Source organism: Rattus rattus, chromosome 11, assembly GCF_011064425.1.
Source record: "Rattus rattus isolate New Zealand chromosome 11, Rrattus_CSIRO_v1, whole genome shotgun sequence".
NCBI classification, from domain to species: Eukaryota; Metazoa; Chordata; class Mammalia; order Rodentia; family Muridae; genus Rattus; species Rattus rattus.
Genome location: NC_046164.1, coordinates 63,688,119 through 63,709,970, shown reverse-complemented (window position 1 = coordinate 63,709,970; position 21,852 = coordinate 63,688,119). Strand labels below are relative to the sequence as shown.

At 40.6% G+C, this 21,852-nt stretch overlaps 1 protein-coding gene across 6 annotated transcripts in view; it reads right to left on the bottom strand.

Moving 5' to 3' along the window:
- Positions 1 to 2,138: 2,138 nt before the first annotated feature.
- Bod1l1 (biorientation of chromosomes in cell division 1 like 1) overlaps positions 2,139 to 21,852 on the bottom strand; it is a 55,129-nt gene continuing 35,415 nt past the window's right edge. For 4 of the 6 annotated variants that reach the window (XM_032917057.1, XM_032917061.1, XM_032917063.1 and 1 more), the window contains exons 15-27: positions 20,366 to 20,436; positions 19,826 to 19,898; positions 18,347 to 18,426; positions 14,730 to 14,808; positions 14,290 to 14,366; positions 13,483 to 13,558; positions 13,366 to 13,400; positions 12,069 to 12,114; positions 9,790 to 9,839; positions 9,608 to 9,689; positions 8,950 to 9,103; positions 6,410 to 6,550; positions 2,139 to 3,534 (exon numbers count right to left, since the gene is read on the bottom strand). In XM_032917057.1, the coding sequence (XP_032772948.1) occupies positions 3,417 to 3,534; positions 6,410 to 6,550; positions 8,950 to 9,103; positions 9,608 to 9,689; positions 9,790 to 9,839; positions 12,069 to 12,114; positions 13,366 to 13,400; positions 13,483 to 13,558; positions 14,290 to 14,366; positions 14,730 to 14,808; positions 18,347 to 18,426; positions 19,826 to 19,898; positions 20,366 to 20,436 (1,082 nt within the window). In that variant the 3' untranslated portion in view covers positions 2,139 to 3,416. The remainder of the gene's footprint in view (positions 3,535 to 6,409; positions 6,551 to 8,949; positions 9,104 to 9,607; positions 9,690 to 9,789; positions 9,840 to 12,068; positions 12,115 to 13,365; positions 13,401 to 13,482; positions 13,559 to 14,289; positions 14,367 to 14,729; positions 14,809 to 18,346; positions 18,427 to 19,825; positions 19,899 to 20,365; positions 20,437 to 21,852) is intronic. The other 2 variants (XM_032917059.1, XM_032917060.1) reach the window with 1 other exon arrangement.

Sequence of the window (21,852 nt, the reverse complement as noted above, 5' to 3'; positions counted from 1 at the left end):
TGGAATGAGATAATCCTCCACAAAGGCTCCTTTGACTTAAAGGTTTTCAAAGTGATACCTGATATTGAGTTTAATGGATGTTTTTAGGTTCCATGCATGTTGGGGAAGACTGCTGAACCAACCAGATTCCTCTTAAGATGTTTTTTAAAAACATTTTTAATTATGTATTTGTGGGTATGTGCACATAAATGCAGTGCTTATAGAGGTCAAAGGTATTGGGAATTCCTTGGAGCTGGAGTCACACATGGTTGTGAGCTGCCTGACATAGGAGAAAGGAACTGAATTCCAGTCCTCTGTGAAAGTCATAATCATTCTTGACCACAGAGCCCTCCGGTCATTGTCATATTTTCTTGATTTTGAAACAGTCTCTTTAAGTAGCACTGGCTGTCCTGGAACTCCCTATGTAGATCAGGCTGGCCTAGAATTCATAGATCTGCCGGTCTCTGAGTGTTAGGATTAAAGGCATATGTCACTAGGCCCAGCTTCATGATGTCTTAATACTTGTTAATGTGCACATGGAATGTCTAGTTAGGACCCGATGAAAGCATATCTCCTAGAACTGGTATTTTATATTATTTTCTGTCCTCTTCAGCAAGTTTCTGGAAATGTGATGTGGTGATAAAAACCGTGGCACCTTTGTCTCATCTTCCCATCTTGACCTCAAAAATGTTTTCTTTAGATCCAACTTTGCTTGGAACATTTAAAACCTGAAGTACAAAGCTGGCCAGGAATTAGTGCTTTGCTCCTTGCTGTGTACTTTTTTCTTTTTCTTTTCTTTTCACTGTCTTCAGACACACCAGAAGAGGGCATTAGATGGTTGTGAGCCACCATGTGGGTGCTGGGATTTGAACTCAGGACCTCTGGAAGAACAGTCAGTGCTCTTAACTGTTAAGCCATCTCTCCAGCCCCCTTGCTGTGTTCTGTAGATGTAACTCTGTTGTCCCTGCCACTCCTGAAGCCTTGGGTTCATGATGCATCCCTGGCATATGCAGTCCTAGACAGACATCTACTTTCCAGAACAGTGGTCTTGGTGGAAAGATGCCTGCTATTATACTTCCTTATCCCGAGTCTGTAGTGTAGGTTTAAAGATGATTGAGCAGTGATTTTTAGAAAAAGTGATATATTGTTGCATCAAGGATGAACAATAAACACAACAACAACAACAATAACAACAAACTGGTTTTGGTCTTTCACTTAATATTCTTTTTGGATCACAAGTGAGTTGGGTTTTGCAAACATGCTTGGAGAAAAGTTCTCTAGGGTGCCTCTGCAGAGAGCTCAGCACCTCCTTTCTACAAGCAAAGGAAACAACCTTCTGGATTAGGGCTTAGAGACAAGAGTGGTTTCCAGTTTGCATCAAGTCACGTGAGAGATCTCATTAGGAGAGTGGTGCTACCTGCAGTATTCCTACCTATGGCGAATGTTACTAGGGTCTGGTATTTAAAGACTGGATGGTGGGAGTTAAGCTGGAGAATCTGAGGAAAGAGTCCAGAAACAGAGATGGAGAACAGTGGTAGGGTATGAATCAAGACTAAGCAGGTGTCTTCTGTGGGCCACAGCACCCGGGCATCTTCAGTCATTGGGGCACTCTCCTACCCTCGACTGATTATGGCTGTGATGGAGTAGCTGGCAGATAAGGCTTCTGATGAGTACTGTGGTGGCAATGTTAAACCCAGGAAAATGACAGCTGGAGAGATCTGTGTTTTATACTGGGTTTGTAGCAGAAAGCCACAGAAATTTTGAGTTGGGTATTTTATGTGTATGAGTGTTTTGCTTACACGTATACATGTATGCATGTACACCATGAACATTTTCTAGGCTAGCAGTCAGAAGACATCAGATACCCTGGAATTGGAGGAATGGATGGTGGTGATGGGACTTGAATCTTCTAAAAGAGCAACGTACCTCTCTAGCCCCTAAGCCAGGTAGTCCTTAGGATGCTGAGACTACCTTGTAAACTAGGATGTCTCCTGCTGTAAGCCCCTCCACCCCGCTAAATACTATCAGCACCAAGTCCTGACTGCAACCTGCTTCTTCACACTTGCAATATCTCCTATTCCATACAGTCATTTCTCTTCTCAATCTGGGCTTCGGAACCACTGGAAGTTACATGGGGAAAAAAATTCTTGTCACTCAAGTTTTAGGGAAACATTTTATAATTTATATATAAAATTTCAGTAAGAAACAATGCAAAATGACAAGGATTTTCACCGTACAAGAGCCAAAACAATAAAATAAAACCAAAAGTTAAAAAAAAAGATAAAGAAAAAAAAGACAAAAAAAATCATAACCCAAACAATGAAAAACCTACACATAATGAATGTAAATTTTAATTATAAAACAAAGAGTATGAACAGAGCATTTAAAATCTCAATCATTTGGCAACTCATCATATCATTGCAAGAAACAGATCCAATCTTAAGAAAACGTTATTTTATGAAAAACTTAAGTCAGACAGTTTGTTCATTATGGGAGTTAAATCATGTTTAAAAAAGAATCTGGCTATAGAACCAGTTTCTATCCTGAAACACCTGTATAGAACAACATGACACCCTGAAACTGAACAGCTTGGAGTAATCTATCTTCAAGCATTTCTCGTCACTCGACAGACAGTATGCAGATGGTGGCATGGGGCGAACACAGAGAAGAGTGTACCCACAGAGGGTGCCGCCTGCAGGTGAAGGATGTGAAGCAGGTAATTACCAGGTTATAGGGCTGGCAGGTAGAGCCACAGGGGCAAGGGTAGTCAAAGACAAAACAATCATGGCCATGGACGGAAGCAGTGGAGTCTCTTCTTCAGCTAATCTACTTTACTTGGACGCATGCGTGAATTTCTGTTTCCTGCCAGGCCATATGCAGATAGGTACAGGGCACTCGGAGTCCTAGAACTCTTCTATTAATGACTGCATAGCATTTAAAACCCTCTTTTTATTAAAAAAAAATTAATAAAATAAAATAAACAGATATATAGTAAAGTTCACAGATAAGATTTCTCTGTAAAATAAATAAAGTGTTCATTGATTAGCATCATACATTGAGTAAAATACAGCCTGTTTTTACATGTTTATATACTATACACAGATCCCCACGGGGCAGCCTGTTGTCTGATGGGCTGGAAGGACTGCATTCTTGATGTGTCACATTGGAAACTCCAATTTCCGCTGTTAAAATATACAACTACTTTGCTGAGTTCAGATACAAAGTAAACTTATCTTCCTTTATCTGAAGTCAATGTACATAATCCCCTCCATGAACAATGGTTTATAAAGCTGTTTAAAACATAAAATGAACAAGCTCGCACCTAGAACGTACAGCACATGCAGATCCTTTTCTTGTTTTAAAAAAGAAAGAGCCCATGGGCAAGGCTTGTCCTTTTTCTCTCCACTGGGTTGTTACTCTGAAAGCCAGAGCCACCATTACCGCTTCGCCTTTTTCAGAGGGGTTTCGTCTACTTTCTGCTGGCCTCTCGTTCGAGCTCCAGGAGGGCTGAGTTCTCTTTTGCGCTTGACAGAAGGGGAGAGCTGTGCTTTTGATCTGTATTGAGCAAAAGCCAAGGCAATGAGGAGAGTTAAAATCAGTTGTTTCAAATCACTTGGGAGCCTTTAAAACAGTACCCTGGAGGGAAAGCCCCAGTCTTTAGTACCAGGAGTGCTTGAATGCCTGGTTCTTTACCAGGAACCTTGAACAGAGCAGACAGTGCTCTGAAAGAGGCACACAGAGGCCTGCACTCTGTGCCAGAGCTGCCACCCTGAGATACTGACCTTCACCGTGTTAGCATCCTTTCCCACACTCCCGTTCTAGTGACACACACACAGAGACCCAACTGGAAAGCACTAGCACAAACACAGCAGGAGTGTGACCGAGCACCTGCCCGTCAGATCGTGTTCAGAGTGGTATTAGAGAAGCCAGCTGGCACAGCAGGAAGAGGTTTAGAGGAGCGTAGTAACTGATCAGCAGGTCACCATCCTCAGACATATACAACTCTTGCTGGCTCTCCTATGTTTCTAGGACAGTGGTTCTCAACTTTCCCAATGCTGACCTTTAATACAGTTCCTCATGCTGTGGCAACTCCCAACTATGAACGTTATTTCATGGCCACTTCATAACTGTAATTTTGCTTTTGTCATGAATCATAATGTAAACACCTGATATGTAGCATACATGACCTTCAAAGGAACTGCAACCCACAGGCTGAGAACCACTGTTCTAGGACAACACAATCAGCCCACGGTGCATCTTTTCACACAGCCAGCTCTAGACTTTCAGCACTCTGGGCTGCAATAAGGTCTAAGCACCGCTATGTTCAAACAAATGTCATCCCTGTCCACATTTTTTTTTTTTTTTTTTTTCCGGAGCTGGGGACCAAACCCAGGGCCTTGCGCTTCCCAGGCAAGCGCTCTACCACTGAGCTAAATCCCCAACCCCCTGTCCACATTTTAACAAGTGATTTTCCTCTTTTTATTCCTTTTTGAGATAAAATATCATATAGCTCACCTAGGTAAGCCTTGAACTGCCGATGCAGCACATGATGAGTTTGGACTTGTGATCTTCCACTCCTGAGTGATATTACAAGCACGCACCATCGTGTCCAGTTTATGCAGTGCCAGGGATTCACCCCAACACTCCATGCCTTCTAGGTAAGCAGTCTAAGGCTGAGCCACACGCTCGTCTCTTTTTCCCCCTAATCATCTTATATGACCCATTTGACCAATTTTTTTTCCCCCAACTTCAGTTCAAAAGCCCTCTTGTGGGAAGTCTTCCAAAAGAGCAAGCAGCTTGCTCCCTAGGAACTAAACAGCGCTTTAGAGTTTTACCACAGCACTAGCCACTAGAAGTTATCCACTGTGCCTTTTCAGAGTGCAGACTACGGCCAATACTTTAAAGCAACATGGTAATAGAAAATGACAGAAACTGTCATGTCGCCATACTAGTAAAGTTTTACTAGCGAGTGTTTTGTCTGTAGTTTGGTCTTATACACATTTGCTCCTGTCATTACAGAAGACATTCTTTAGGCAGTTGCAAAGACTAAGCATGTTATTTAGCTAGAGTTCTAACATCTGCTCGTCATATGGTAAACATGCAGATAATGTCTTATTAATAAATTAAAGGACTGGAAAACTAAAGCTTCAGGGTAAAGAGAAATGCAACTTTATTGCTGCAGAGGCATGCTTACTGCTCTTCTAACAGCAAAAGCAAACACTGAGTTGAATGGTGCTGCCGACGACATGGTTCTTACAGGTTATCTATGAATGAGCTGAGAATGGCTAAGAGATGTTTGCTAATACTTCATCCCACATTGTGTGCACACAGAACACTAGTTTACTGTGGAGCTGCTGGACAGCAGGAGCCAGTGTTGTGCTGTAAGCTGTTAGCAGGAAGCAGGATCTTGAGTCAGGTCCTTCTCTCCTCTTGTGGGAGCTTGGTAGACTGACCAAACCAAGCCCTTTCCTTACACCCAGAAGCCTGCTGGAAGTGCAGTCACAGGCACCTCCACCATGTAATAATTCCTCTGCACATTCAGTTCTAAGAAACATGCATCCATATTGTCCACAGAAAAATAAGGATGAACATTTCATCTCACCCAATGACGATGAAATGAGAGAATTTCCTTCCTTTCTAAGACACATATATATTACAGGTGTGCTATTAGGATCAAACACTGTAAGAGTATACATAAACAATCTTTATATCCGTGGAATCATCTTTTGTTTATGAATGTTACCATATACAAAGAGGAAGACAAGTTCCCAACCTCAAGGAAGAAACGTAACAGTTCAGGGGGAGAAGCAAATAGGCTACCTACACCACTGCCACCTGCCATTCCTAACTGTTTAGTGCTGATTACAGATGCAATAGGAAAAGATGAGAATGGGCTGCAGCAGATAGGAGGCCCTGAAGGAGAGGGTTTTAAAGCAAGGAAGGACCTGACTCACCGAGGCAGGCAGCGAGCACCCACTGCCTAAGCACAGAAGAGGCAAGGAAGGAGCACCGTGGGAAGCAGAGGTGAATCCAGCTGTGCTAGAAGGTGCAAGCTGCAGGTGGCTGTTTGAAAGTTCTTTGTCACCTCTATAATAGTTTAAACCAGAAGTGACTCTAAGCTGTGACATACTTCACCACATCGTACAGACTGAACTACGTAGTCAGACATGCAGTCACTTGGGAAGAAACATGCCTGACTTCAGTCTTTGTACATGACAGTTGGCTATTCAGGCTCACAAGAGTCAAAGACAAGCCTGTGTGGCTGGGCCAGGGGGCAAAGCCGGTACAGACACTTTTATTTTAAGCCTTCCTATTTCTGGAAACCCATGATCCCCCAAGTCAGCTATTTGGTGAAACAGATATCCTTAAGAACATAGGAAAAGCATTACTTGGGAGTTAAAAACAACTTGAAGGGCAGGCAGGGACTTACCTTCCTAATGGGGGAGATTTACTAACTTTTTCGCTGGTAGATAACTTCTCTTTTGCTAACTTTTGGCGATTTCTAGGAGAAACTGTTTCTGGGATGCCAAGTTTGGATGTTGCACGTGTAGATGGCTTGCTATGATTCTTTCTGAAACACATTATAGAAACACTGGGCAATGGTAGCACTGGATTCTCTAGTCCTGGGGGCTACTAGAAAGGAAGAGATTTTGCATAAGCAAGAAAGCTATGGAGACTCACAGGATCAAAGGGGCTGGGTGTCTTGATCATTGCTAGTAAAGACCTTGGTGTCAGCCAGGACTAAACTCTACCTCTAGGAAACTGTCTTTGCTTTTCCTGTGCATATTTTACCACAATCAAGAAGATGACTCTGAGAAAACTGCAACTATATTGGCCAACAAGGATACCAAAGAGCTCATTAAACAGAATAGGAGGCTAAGGTCACTGAAGGCATGACAGCACTAAATCTCCAAGCAGTTAATTATACAAGAAAGAAATCAGATTTCCAGAGAAAAGGAAGAAAAAGGATTTATTCTATATATGGTATATATGTAATTCAATTTGAAGCAGTTCCAGTTTGGATGCATACTGAATATCATAAGGTCAGCAGAACAACCCTTCTGGATTATTTGGTCCACACCTGCTGTGGAACATTTGTTTCTTAGCGAGGATATGGATAAGAGAGTAAACACTAATAAGATGTCAAGGAAGTTCAGGACAAGAAGAAGGCCTGGAAACTGCCCTCAAATACTTGAGGAGAATTGTTCTGAGGCCCCAAGAGTAGAACTTCAAAAGAGCAGAAGTCATAGGGACGCTAGCATCTACAGTGCACAGGAAGACAAGGTCAAGGAAGAGGAGGTTCACCTGTCCTAGCAGCACGCCTCAGAGAGTGGCTGATTCAGAGGAGATGCCATGGCTCAGGTACCCAAGGTTAGCAACACAAGAGGATCACAGAGTTCACATCTGACCCTGAGGGCCTGGGAAACCATAAAGATATTAAAGCCCTGGGACCAACCAACCAATGCTGAGAAATTTAAACCAAAGAGAGAAGAGTCTGTGGATGAATCAAATGTTCCTAAAGAAATGGACAACACTCAAATGACCATTTATCTACAAATTAAATGACTTATTCTTTTTAAAAATTATTTATTTTATATATGGAGGTACAGTTGCAGATGGTTGTGAGCCACCACGTAGTTTCTGGGAATTGAACTCAGGACCTCTGAAAGAGCAGTTAGTGCTCTTAACCACTGAGTTGCCTCTCCAGCCCATGATTTATTCTTTTAAAAATATATTTTCCTCATCATAAATGATGCCATACATGTATATAATACACTTTGGCTATTATTTTGAAAGGTAAGCCTGCAGTGACCTTTAGATACCCTCTGGAAGATACAAAGTCTAATGAGCTTTCTGTGGTTGAGTCCCACTACACTGCAGGAGTCCCAGGATTTTTGGCGTAAGAGTCACAGAGGTACATAAGGTACATGTGGTGCGCACAGGGCGTGTTCACTTCTCTCAATAGGGTTCGTGGTTCAGTCACTTTATTCCTTTCACCTATTCCTCCTCTCCAACCCCCTTCTCCAAAAACCCACACGTCCCATCATTTTAACTTTAGTCATGAAAGCTCCTTGAGTTTGTCTTTGTATTTAAAATCTCTTTTGAGAAATCAAACCACAGCACCAGAGGCTAATAATGTCTGCTGGAGGATTTAGAAATGGGTTGATTTTAAATCTTTGTATAAACATGATACTGTATTACCATTATATTATGGTGACAGGTATTAATGGTAATACTTTCAAATTAAACATTTCAGTCCTTTTTGATTAATTTGGAGAATGAACTTACAGAAGACTACGGCAAGATCAACAGTGTATGAATGACACTGACATCGGAAAGTACTGGTGAATACCAGGGAGACCCATGCAGCATCACACACACCATCTCTCAGTGTTCAGTGGAGAAGGGGTACTGCTGGTGTGAACAGGAATAAAAACACAGGAGCGGCTCGGGAGGACTCTGGCGGTTAAACACTACAACCTTCACTTAGAACTTTGCCACACCTAAAATGCTTCATAATTAATGATTTCACATACATTAACTTAGAAGCAGAGAACTCTAACTTCTTCAAACACATTTGACCACATATCCAGTTTTCGTCCCAAAGGATTGTACCTCTATCAGGGTTTGAGAACACATACTTTAGGGGACATGCAAATTCAGGCAGCTCGTCAGGGCCAGCACAGGTGATGTCTGTGTGGGGGCCTCTGGGTTTCTCATGGTCTGAGACAGTAGATGCTTAAAAACTGTCTGGAGAGAACTGACTGACTTCATCAAATATGCACTTAAGTCAGTCGAAGACTTTGAAGTTACCCCAGCAACTGAGAGAAAAAATTATCTCTAAAGCGAGACAGTCAAGAAGAGAACCCGGAAAGAAAAGAGCTTCAAGAGAGTCCCATGACACCAAGAGCTGCTTCCAGACAGAGCAGCTGCCGAAGGCCACTGGAGGCCCCTGGTCGCGCCCATTACCTCTGTGCCTCTGATCTGGTGGCTGATCTGGTGGTGGCTCCCAAGGGCTCATCCTCGTCCTCTTCTTCCTCTTCCTCATCAGAATCCTGATCTTTTTTGTCCTCAGATGTTTCAGAAAATGATTTCTGGCGCTTTCTTTCTGGCTCTGAGGATTCTGTTCAGACAGAAGGGTAACACCTGGACTATTCAATTCCCAAAGACACTTCCAAAGGACAGCCATGGAGTAGAACTTAGGATGTTAGTGGTTTTCCACTTCCTTTTGGTTTCAGTACTTGCAGCTCACAACTGTTTACCTTAATCTCAAACACATTTGGGATAGTTTACTTATGTAGTTCACAGCCAGCATTTGCAAAAAATTCACATGTGCTCAGAAAAGCATCTGGGATGTGCCATTTCTGGCAGGGATTAGAGCCATTTCACACACATTTATGCAACATTATTTCTAGCTGCACCCAGCTGGATTTTTCTTCATCCAAAAGATTTGTTGAAAAGTGTGATTTTGAAATAAGACTGTAATTAACAATGTAACAATATGTGTTTCTTGGTTTATTTGTTTTTCCACCCTCTGTTTTGTATTATTTTTGTTTTTGTTTGAAATTGGCCTGCTGTTTTCTAAAGAGAGAGGGGGGTGGGAGAAAAGAACATGCTAGACTCATACCAGCATCATCTGATGAAGTCAGTGAGCGTTTGGGCTTTCTTCCTCTTCGACGCACACTCCCTGTTTTTTCTTCACTATCATCCTAGAAACAACAGCATTAAAGTGGAAAGGGTGGTTAGCTGAGCATTATTAAGTTTATTTCTAGAAAATATGTTTTGATTAAAAAAAAACCTAGAACTTACATTGCTTGTACTTTTCTCTTGTAGGTCGGTGGTTTCTTTATTGAACTCATCTTTAAAAAAAAAAAACAATAAACAAACACACCAGAAATTAAATTTCAACACTAGGTCTAGCCTGATATGTCATCATTCCAATGTTAATACACTGTTATATAATTCATTATTTAAGATTTTTCCAGATTTGGAACTATCAGGAAACATCATAATAAAAGACCTTACGTAGATAGCTACACGTAAACATAAAACTTGGAGTTTGGGGAGGCAGTTAGCTCAGCCAGTTAAATGCCTGCCTTGAAAGCACGAGGAGCCGATTTCAGAACCCTAGATCACCCTGGTGAGGTGGAGAGAATGCCATGGCTCATGGCCAGCCAGTCCACCCCAATCAGTGACTACAAGCTTCTAAGAGACCTGGTCTCGATGGGGGCAGATGGCATACCTGAGGACAACACCTGAGCTTTTCCTCTGGTCTCCACATGTAGGTACAGACACACATGCATACAAGTACAGCATCCTGCCCTACTCTCACATATACACATTAAAAAAGCAGACGTAAAACGCGCTTATATTTCATATATGCCTCATTCGCATAGCCAGAAGGTAATACTATACAATATTTTTAGTGCATCTGTATCCAGAATGCAAACCAGAACAGGAACCAATATCCACTTTATCGTGTCGATATTGGAAAGGTTTTGGATTCTGAAGCATTTCAGGGTTTTGATAGGTTTTTTTCTTTCTTTTTTTTTTTTTTCCGGAGCTGGGGACCGAACCCAGGGCCTTGCGCTTGCTAGGCAAGCGGTCTACCACTGAGCCAAATCCCCAACTCTGACAGGTTTCTTTTAAGTCTCAGTATTGCTTTATAAATATTTCAACTACAGTTTGAGAAAGATCGAGCTTGAGTAACTTGGTTTCTATACTTTCTTCAGTCACGTAATTAACAAGCAGAGTAGTATTTGGACTTTTCACTCCAAATACTACATATCATGGAAACGACAACAACAAAAATATACAACAAAAATATGCTTTATTCTTTAAACATTTGTCTGATATAGATGTTATAATTTTATAAGATTATGTTCTTGTAAGGAAAATAAAGATTGGGTTATTATTTGAATATAAAATTATGGGCCAGTACTCAACTCAAAAGTACTTCTTTTGGGGAAGGGCTCAAGGCCCTCCTCGTCAGAGATGAAGACAGCAGTACTGTCTCTGTCCTGAAGTCTCACTACACTAGTGAACGTGAAAAGGTTAACTCAGTAAGATCAAAGTCTGTCCTAAGCTAGTCATCATTACCCAGACTCAGAAAAGAGCAAAAAAACAAAACTATCACATGATCACATAGATAAGAATCTTTAAAGTGAGTGCAATGTATAAAGATTCCTTATTGTATGGATTTAAAATACCCTTAACAGGCAAAAATAAAAGCCCATGCCCCCAAAAGCAAGCAAAAACCCCAAACCAAACCAAAACCAAAACAATAAAACAAACTTAATTTACCAAGAGACAAGAGAAAAAGTAAAGTAAAATAAAAAACTTATATAATTGGGTGTGTAAACATTGTACAAAGGTTTATGTACTTGCTATATCTTGATGCCCAGACTGTATGATTTCCCAAGCTGATTGTTACCAATTTATACAAACAGCTTTTTGCATATTGTCAGTGTTTTAAACCCATGGATAGTGCTTTCTTTCATTTAAAAATCCTTAAGCTATGAGATTAAAATGTACAAACGTAAATATCTGGAAAGACAGACTAAATAATAAGTAATACTTCTATTTAGCCCCCTATCCAGGGGCAAACATTATTAACATTTTGGAATTTTCTCTCTCTCTTTGGAGTGAGGACAAAATACTTGAAAGAATTCTATCTTTTAAGGATCTCAGTCTGAGCAGTCGGGTGCCGTGATGAACCTCTGCTCACTCGGTAGCAGTGCTCATCTCAACACAAATGCAGCCAACCACGGCTCGGACACCGCGCTACATTTATCTCCAGCCTTCACAAGGTGGTCCTTTCTACCACCCTGTCCTGCAATGACAGTGTCCCGGACTGAAATGCAGACTAAAGAAAAGCGACAGTAAGTATATATAACTTTCTTTTTAAACCAAAAGGCAGCTCACTTCATTGAGAAACAATGAAATTGTAAATCTCCCCTATCAGCCAGCCTAGGTCCCCTGCTTAAGGAAAAACATCCTATTTAGAAAAACGCTCTTAAAAGTTCTTGCACATGACTGAAACAACAGCCCCTCCTTAGACCACAGGCAGAGGCATGCTTGGAACATACCTGCTTGGCTGACTTTCATTTTGTCACCAGGTGGAGACTGCTCTACCTAAGTTTAAATGAACACAAAATAAGAACAGTTTGTCATTACAACCAGTAAATTTTAAGACCTTTAGTACATAACCAGAATAATGGGGATCTATTTCTTGTGGCTGGTCAAAAAGAACTAGCAAGTGTGGATGCCCATGCTTCTGACCAATCTCTGACCCATGCGTCTTCTCCACCACCTTGGTGCAATTCTGGAGACAATGCCACAGTGGTGAATTATGATCATGCTGTCAGCTTTCCCTGAGGTCAGCTGGTCATTTCCCAGGTGGTTCTCTGCTTCTGCAGCCTTATAGTCCTACGAGAGAAGCTCTCTAATGCTACAGTACTATACTACTTCAGAGCCACAGAAGGAGTCTCGGAGGATTACACGACTGGCCACATGACACAGGTCTGGAGTATGTGCAAAGCTAAAGTGATGCTTTCTAAGTCACTGCTCATGGCCATTGAGGTACAAGGAATAAAATCTTCCTATAATGATTTCACTGGGTATGTACTCCAGAGTCAAAGACAAGAACATTCAAAGAGATAAAGTAGCAATACTGGGAAATGGCTCCACAGACACGAGGGCCCACAGTGGGATCCTAGCACCTATGTAACAAGCTGGGTGCAGAGATGCACATTTGTAAACCAGAGTTGGCAGGAGAGATGGGTGGATTCCACTGCTCAGCCAACCTGCTTACATCATGAGTTACAGGTTAATTGAGAGACCCTGCCTCAAAAACTAAGGTGGAGAGTTACAAGGAAGACACCTGATGTTGGCCTCTGGCCTTTATGTGTGCATGCACATGCACACACATGCATTCACACATGTGTGCTCTCACATGAACATATGCACATAGCACACCCACATCCAGACAAATAGCAATGATGGTTCCCCTGTACTAAAATCAGTGCATATTGAGTACAAACACAATCAAGAGAAAATCATAAGGCAGCAAAGGCCAAGAGAAGCTTCCCTTGAAGTTTCCACTCAAAACCACAAAACCGTTAATTTCTTCCTGTACTTTATCCTAGGTGCTCTAATTTTAGACAGCTGTACTCCTAGGTATGATGGAATCAGCTTACAAACAGCTATCAGAACTCCGTGCATAGGAAAATACCACTAAACGAGGCATTATCTGAACGGCTAGTCCACATTTTAAGAAAGTCTTTTGAAGTATTTAAATAATACAAAGAGTCTACCACATGAGCTGTTCACAGGCCAGGAGCAAATATTTGAATGGTTCATTTCCCATCTTTTACAATTACTTACAGTGGTAATGTCAGTCTCTGTTTTGGAGTCTTCTTCTACAAAATAAAATAAAGATTTACTTAGAAGGTCAATTTAGAAAGTTCTTGTGTATGACTTGAAGATGTGCCTCACACCTACTTGATTTGAAGGCTGTTTCTGCAGGGTATTTGCGAGGTCTTCCTCTTTTCCTTTTAATAATTATTGGTTGATCATCCTAAGAGGGAAATGAGGAAAAAAATCCTCATCAATAAAAGAATAATATACCTTCCCTTGAATCAATTCAGCATTCCCTTAATAATAAGAATGAACCCCAGCTTAGGTGCAGTGTTATGGAGTTTTATTTCTTCTTACTGTAGTCCCCTTGCTTAGTGAGTACTGACAGGCCTATGAATCCAGAGTCCCACATGAGTAACAAATCCTCAGTGAGTGCTGTCCCAGACAAGAACTATGTCTGGGATTTGGTTTAAGCTACTTGTGGTCAAAAGTTATCTCCCCCCAAAAAAGAAAAGCTAGTGAATTTCTCACAAGAAACCATTAAAAAGTTGGTAAAATAGCAATGGCTCCTTTGGGATTTAGAGGTGTGTTTCAGGCCACTATCATTCTCTGATGCAGAAGCTGTCAACTTGAATGGGCTGGATGCAGACATGGCTGGCATGGGGAAGCCGCACCCTCCTGGGCGGAGCTAGGTCTCCTTGGCCCTGCTGAAGCTGTTCCCATTTCCTCCTGCAGTGCTAAGCTGCAAAGGCAGGAACCTGTCAGTGCCCCTGGCAAAATGTTGGACTGACCCTATCTAATGATGACATAAATAGGTTTTATAAAAATACTTTGATGAAATAAGACCAAGCAAACAAAATTAATCAGAATGACATTAATAAGCTATACTGTTTAAAACAGTGTCCTATTTTGAAGTTATTTTGAGAGAATAACTAGGAAACCAACTCTTACCTCCTGTGACTTGACGCTGCCATCATCTTCGTTTGGCTCAATCTTTTCCCCTGTACCCTCACTGCTGCTAAAGTCATCTGAGGAAAAGGCAGAGCTCAATGCTATGCTGGTGACCAGGTAAGTTTTCATCTCGTGCTTCAGAGAATCAGCACAATTCCAGACACACACACACACACACACACACACACACACACACACACACACTCATGTGCATATTTCCATAATTAAACCAATAAATCCAATTATAGTTAACTAAAAACACACTTTGAGAAGAGGATGAAACTTAAAAATAACCCTCAACTTTACAAATGTATGCACAAAGTTCTATGCTCTAGGGAGGGAGCCAATGGGCAAAAGGATGCTCCAGCAGGTGAAGCTTGGTGCAAGGTATGGGCTGTGAGGCCTGGGCTCCAGCACTCCCATGGAGGGCTTACACTCACCTCTGTCTTCCAGGGCAGGGCTGCTGTTTGCCTTTGAATTAAGTGTAGAGAATTCCTCCAGATCTCCAGAGTTCTCTTCCTGTAGAAAAGTTGAACAAGAACAGAGGCTTCATTTTCAAATTTAACTCTGCATCCATTCACACTTCCCTGGGTTTCTCACAATAACAATGTCCTATTTGACACTGAGAATAGTTTGATAAATGTTTTCAAAAAATATAACCATCATTGTAGTTACTGGATCTGCTAAAAGAAGATAAACAAAAACTGAAAGCAGAAAAGCAGATTTAGATACCAAGGTTAGGGTTAGTTTTATTTTCTTCCTACAAAATGTACTTTGTCGTTTTAAGAGAAACTCTAAAGGAAGAAGTACTATAATTGCATTTCTGTATGGAGTGGTAGAGAAGAGAGAGATATAAGGAAGGAATAAGAGGGAATATGTCAAAAGGAACATCTGGGGACCTAGTTGAACTAATTTACAGTAGTAATCTCTAGCAGTTAAATTATTCACTAGTAGTCAAGAAAAAAAACTTTTGAACACAAAGCATCAAGTGAACCCTGAAAGCTACAGTAATAACTAGGCTAGCAAGACATGCCCACAGGGCTAACCACTTTCTGATTAAAATTCCACTCTGCAAAATGAAAATCATACTTGGAACTATTTGCTGGACCAAGAACATGTGACTAGAGCAAACCTATTTTTTCCAGGTTTCCTACTACTTCTGCTAAATGGACACAGTATTAAACTGACTCCTAATGACTTCCTGTTATACCCATAAATGTATCCCTTACCCTCAGTAGAGTAGCTTCTATTCACTGTAGATACAGATTAGTAACACAGAGGCCCTCACTGGCCAAAGTACAGAAAATAAAACACTGTTGACTGCTCAGCCCTAAATGGGCCATCTATACTACATTCCTCTTCCCCAAGGCTCAGAGATCATCACAGGAGCAGAAATCCTGTGAGCCGGAAGTGGAGGATGAATACAGTAAAACTGCCTTTGGACAGAGCAGGGAAGCCGCACATAGAAACTCACCGTGATTGTGACAGTACACACACACCCTATGCTGCAAGCTGAGGCCAGATCGAATCCCAGCAGGGAGAGGGAAAGTAGGTATGAAGTCCCAACCCTAGCTGAGGAACTATTGGCAACTGATAGCTGCCAGTGAGGGAGAGTCAGCTTTCTTTAAATTGTGGTCCCTGTTAGGTCTATTATGCTTCAGTGGAAGGCCACACATCCAAAAATATATGGGCAGTAAAAAAAAAAACTTGATGGGCAAAAAAAAATTATTTCTGGTGAGTAGGAAAGAGAAGGAAAAATACATATTAATATATATACATACATACATACATACATATATATATGTGTATATATTTGTATATATTTCCGATGCATTTTTGAAAATATTTTTTTATTGGCCAATGACTGCTAAGAAATAGGAAATCCAGTCCTGGTGTTCTACTAGATAGTAGTATGACTACAGATACTAGGAATATATTATATTAAAAACTAGAAGACACACTCTTGAGTGTTTTCTACCATAAAGAAACAATAATATTTAGGAAGATAAATAAGCTTATTTTATTTGTTTGAATGTATGTATTTATATATGTATGTATGTATGTATTTATATATGTATGTATGAATGTATGTATATATGTATGTATGTATGCTGGCCCATTTTTAGGGACTTAAATAAGTATCAAACAAAGCAAACACATCTGCATCATACCACATCTCAGTCTTTCCAAACATTTGTGTTTTCTGGCCTACTCTGAGGCAGATTCTTCCTGTCTAGTAACGAAGATGACAAGAAGCTTGTGCTATCTCCTAGTAATAGCAGTGTGAGCTCAGGCAGTTTTCGTTTGTGTGTGATTATACAACGTATGTTCTCTTTGTAGGAGTCCTAAGATATCCACTGTGTTAGGTCACTGAATTTAACTTTGCAAGTTCACTTAACTGATTATCTGTAAAATCTAATTGCATGATGCTGAAAGCCAGGGGTCATTCCCAAGTCCCCTCACCTGTGGAACACCCAGATTTCCCTAAGGACTTTGAAAGCACTATATGACCAGTACCAAGACATGGAATGACAATGTGGCTCTCTATGATTGCAGACACCAGGACTAGTTATTATATTAAATATTCACAGAGAATTTTAGAATAATTTTAAATAAAAATAGAACTAAAACGCAGCTTTTAAATATTCTAGTTGCTTTTTATGCTTTTGGTCTTGGAGGGTATGGGTTTAGAATACGGAAGGTCTGCCCACCTGAGAGAACCTAAGAGCTCTCTTAGAGCAAGCTATTTACTTTGTCACTATTAATACTCAGGCTCACGTATAGACTGACTTCCGACCTAGACTCTTTTCATGTGCTGGATGGTGGGAGGACAGATGCGTACCTTTGTTAGTTAGCTGGTGTTTGCTCAGGCTCATGGATGTCTGAGGATGATGCCCAGTCATCATGTCTGGGACAGAATGTATTTCCAGTTAGGGGATGATTGTTTTAGAGCAAGCACTAGGTCCCACAAGAATTCTACCAGCTCCTCATGACAAGTGTGAACTCATTTTTATTCTGTTTTCCACTTTTCCAGTGTCTGGGGCTTTTCCAAATCTAATTTTTATCTTTTGTAGTTTTGTCATACCAATTTGACAATGACTTTATTGCTTATAAAAAGTGATACATCCTTACTTCATGAAATGTTTTAGGAAAGGTAAAATCACTCCCAACCTAGTCTACAGATCACTATTACTGTGAAATGGGATATGCTTTTTTATGTTAAAGAACTGAAGATGGTGCTCAGGGTTCTATGTACTCTAATCAAATGCTCTATCTCTGAGGTATTAGATTTAAATCAATTAATTATTTCAAAACTTACATGAAATTGAGGGGAAATAAAATTTCTTCAGACTGCTTCTCTCTTCATTTAAGAATATTGTCTTATGATCCTAGTTATGAACAGGGCAATGAGGAATGAGTCAAAAGCCTATTTCTTTCCTAGGCACAACTCACTGAAATTCATGGTACTATGCTACTTTTCCTTCTTTGGCTGTTAAAAATCCTTTCTTTTTATTTAGTTCACCAGTTCTTGTGGACGCAAGGAGAACTGCTTTAGTCAGCTTTTATATTTGCATAGAACTAGGTGGAGAAAAATAACACAGTCAAGAGAGATAGAGAAGATAAAGAGTAGCCATGGCTCAGAGAATACTCAAAAAGTACACAACAGGAAGTGTGCACATCTGGGACCAGCAGGAAGAGGAGCAGAGGGAAGGCAAGTAGCCATAGGCTGCTTCTCTGAAGCAACAGGGGAAGTGCCAGTCTTGGGCTGCGAGACTTGGGGCGGAAAGTAATCAGAGGCAGCACATCAACATGTGTAAATATATGCATCACCATTGGTGCACATACTTCATGATAAACTGCAGGCCAGAAGAAAACATCTGAAAACCTTGAGAAATAAGTAAGACCATCGAGCAAAGTTATAAGAAAGCACTATATTCATCTTTTATCACAAGCTGATTACTGTCAGAAGCATAATGTAGCAGAATAAAAATTATAAGTATTTATAATGATGTAACTAGGCTACCTCCAAACTTAAAACCAATCAGTAGAGAATTACCTTTGTGTCATGTGGCTCAGTCTCAGAATATTGTCTCTGTGCTGTTTGTATTCTGGAGTCCAGGACATCTGGGCTATCATCTGTAAATCAGTGTGGACAGAGTCACAAAAGAACAAAAAGTAACTGAAACTGAAATACAGTTCTATTTTAGGATAGCAGACTTTTTGTTTTTTTGGTCTATGATATGCTAAAGCCAAAAGTTATTCTAAACATTTTAAAAATGTTAAGAGACTTGTTGGCTTGCCGAGAAAGGAAGCATGAAACAAAACAAAACCAAACCAAACCAAACCTCCAAGTGTTATCAGGGCATGAGAGCCTAACCCTGAGAACCTACGACAGTTTACCCAGAACTCAGGAATGGATGCATGAGTATTGAGAGTTCAGTGACAAGTCTCAGCTACATTTCTAGACCTTGCCTCAAAAACAAAAAAACCAAAACAACCACCAAGAAGCTCACAAGGGACCCTGAGTCTAGGGAAGGGCTGGGTGCTTTCAGTCCCAGAGACAATGCAATTTCACTTTCTTGAATAAGTTTCATCCATGAGGCACAGCCTTGAGCAGGAGACCTGGGTTGTGGGAGCAGGTTTGCTTGGGGAAATGAAGTAAACCTCTCAGAACTTTACCTTCTATTCACTACATACTATGAAGATAAACTGGAGCTATAAATAAAAGTACCATGCATTGTATCTGAATATAAAATAGGAACTCAATTTACTACCACAAAATAACTACATGTATCTAATTAAAAAAAAAAGAGAAAATATGTATTCTTTGCATATATTCCTTCACTTGTATTTAATACATTTCTACTTTGTGTCAGGCAATGTCTGTCATGGCAGCCACTGGCAACATGTGTTTCAGTATTCCTCTGTCGCCCAGCTAGGCCTGGACCTTATGCCCTGCTGCTCAGTCTCTTGAAAAGCTGGGATTTCCGGGTCCGTGGGATCAGGCTCAGCATTAAGACAGAAAACTTCATGGTGCTGTGTCATTATGTATTTAAATTTATTACTATGGCCTATACTATCTAATATACTGAAAAAAAATATTAAAACAACTCAGCCTTTCATCCACATTGACCATATCCAAATGCCCATCAGCCTCTAGTAGCCAGTCACAATGCTACATGTCCACTCTTGTAGAAGTTCTATCATGTGGCTGTTCTAGGCCATGATATCAACAGGATGAGGCAGAGGCATTGTCACATGTGCCTTGGCTACAGTGCCTCACTCACTGCCCATAACAGAATCACAGCATACACTGCCATCAGGCATTTGGCAGGTGTCCACAAGTTGGGTTTTCTGCAGGCAATAGTTTCATTTCTGGATCCAAGGCTGAAAAGATCCTGTTGGTGCCTCCAACTAGCCTCAAATGTTATGGAGTAATAAACAGTTACTATCTTCATGAATTATTTTCTTGCCCCACGTTATTAGGTATGAATGTAACTTTTCCAACATGTAAAACAGAAGCACATATGAATACCTAGTTCTTCTTCTGAGGAGGAGTAATCCTGCTTTCTGTTTCTTTTAAATATATGCCTTTCTTCCTCTTCAACCTGGAATTAACAATGACCATGTTATAGGCTGCAGGATCTGGATCCAGTCAGTTAAAGTAGGGGTATACAGCAATAGCTTCTATCACTTACAGTAAGTAGGTACATTAATAATAACACAAAGGACAACTGTACTTGAAACTGGTACCTCGACTTAGACTGTCATTAGAGCTAGCTAATTTAATTAGTATTTAAGCAGCACAAATTGGTCTTGAAGAGCTTAGAAAACAGCAGGAACAACAGAGTTGGATGGGTAGAGAAGTACAGGTGGAGGGAGAAAACTGGGAGAGGGCAAATGCGACCAAACCACACATGAAACTTTCAGATAACCAATCAAAATCCAAAAAAAAAAAAAACCAAAAAAAAAAACCCAAAAACAAAAAACCAACAAGAAGACCTTTCTACCACCTTTCTTCCTGTAGGTGAAAACCCTACACAGAACACATGAGTGAACTAGGGAACATACATACCTCTTCAGGATCTGCTTCAGCACTGCAACCGCTTAGAGCTTCCGTGCTGTCTTTTCTACCACAGCTTATTTCTGAAATGGTAAATACAACGACAAAAGCCATATTTAAAAAACCATATTAAATCTTTGAGGTAAACCACACAGATGTTTGTGCACGTAGTTAAGGGAAACTGTGTACTCATCCCTTTGAGTAGCAGCTATGCGCTGGGCACTGTGAACAACAGTTCAGATCATTTATGATGGATTCTTAGAACAGTGCTGATAGGGAAGTCCCACTGTCTGTCACTGTTATGTGAATTAAGATCAGTGCTACAAAACTCAATTTTACACAGCAGAGTTTAAGACCTTCTTCCTTCAGCTTTGTAGCCAAACAGTCTTAGGTGTCCAGGGAATCCCCATGACGTACTGCACCACAGCCATCAGGTCAGCAAGCATCGCAGCCTAATGAGGTCAGGCACAATGCGAGTGTGAGGTGACAAGTATGCCACCTGCAGATAAACTAGCATTCAGCATGCAGACGATGTGCTTGTAACCAAGATAAACTAGCATTCAGCATGCAGACAATGTGCTTGTAACCAAGATAAACTAGCATTCAGCATGCACATGTAACCAAGCACATCTGGAGACACAGGACACTGCTCATGTTTTTGAGGAACAGGGACATGCAAAATAGTACTCTATAATTAGAAAAAGTTGTAAAAAGGTTGCAATATTCACACATAAGAAAGAGAATAACTGTGCCGTATTATACAATGTAATACTAACTGGCATTACAATGGAGTACCTGGACTATAAAATAAAGAGGACAGAACCTCAGAACATACTGCAAAATAGGCAACTACTGTAGAAATGGTTTGTAAAATGTGGTCACCATTCACCTAAACAAGGCAACATATGCTACATATGCCTAGGTTAATACAGAATAGTGGTTCCTTTTGGATGAGGTGAAAGAGAAAGAGACTGTGACAAGGTAGCCCTGTTATGGGGACTCACTACATTTGTAACATTTTAACAAATGAGTGAGACAAATATGCTGAGTTTGAAGGTATGATGAATGAGGTGATAGGCACATACGTGTCTATCAATCATTGGCACTGTTTTGCTATTGTCTAAAATATGATGTCATATATTAGAACTGAGTATATGATATATAATCTTTTTCAATCTTGACTTACATTATCAACTAAATTAGCAGAAACCAACGAAACTTCACATACTGGATGAGAACAGAATTCTTTTTTTGGAGCTCGTGACCTTCAGAGGTGATGCGCATCAAGGGCTGACTCCTACGAATGTGACAGCCTGATCTCGTATCTCACTGAGCCTGTGAAGCTAACATATCTCTACCATACAAATCACATGAGACTGCAGTTTGGGCCAACATCGGATTGAACCCACTGTGAGGCTGCTGCTGGCAAAGTCCCTGTAGTTAGGGAAGGTCAAATACCACTTAGCTGTATAGCCAAAGTACTCAATCTCGCTCAGCTA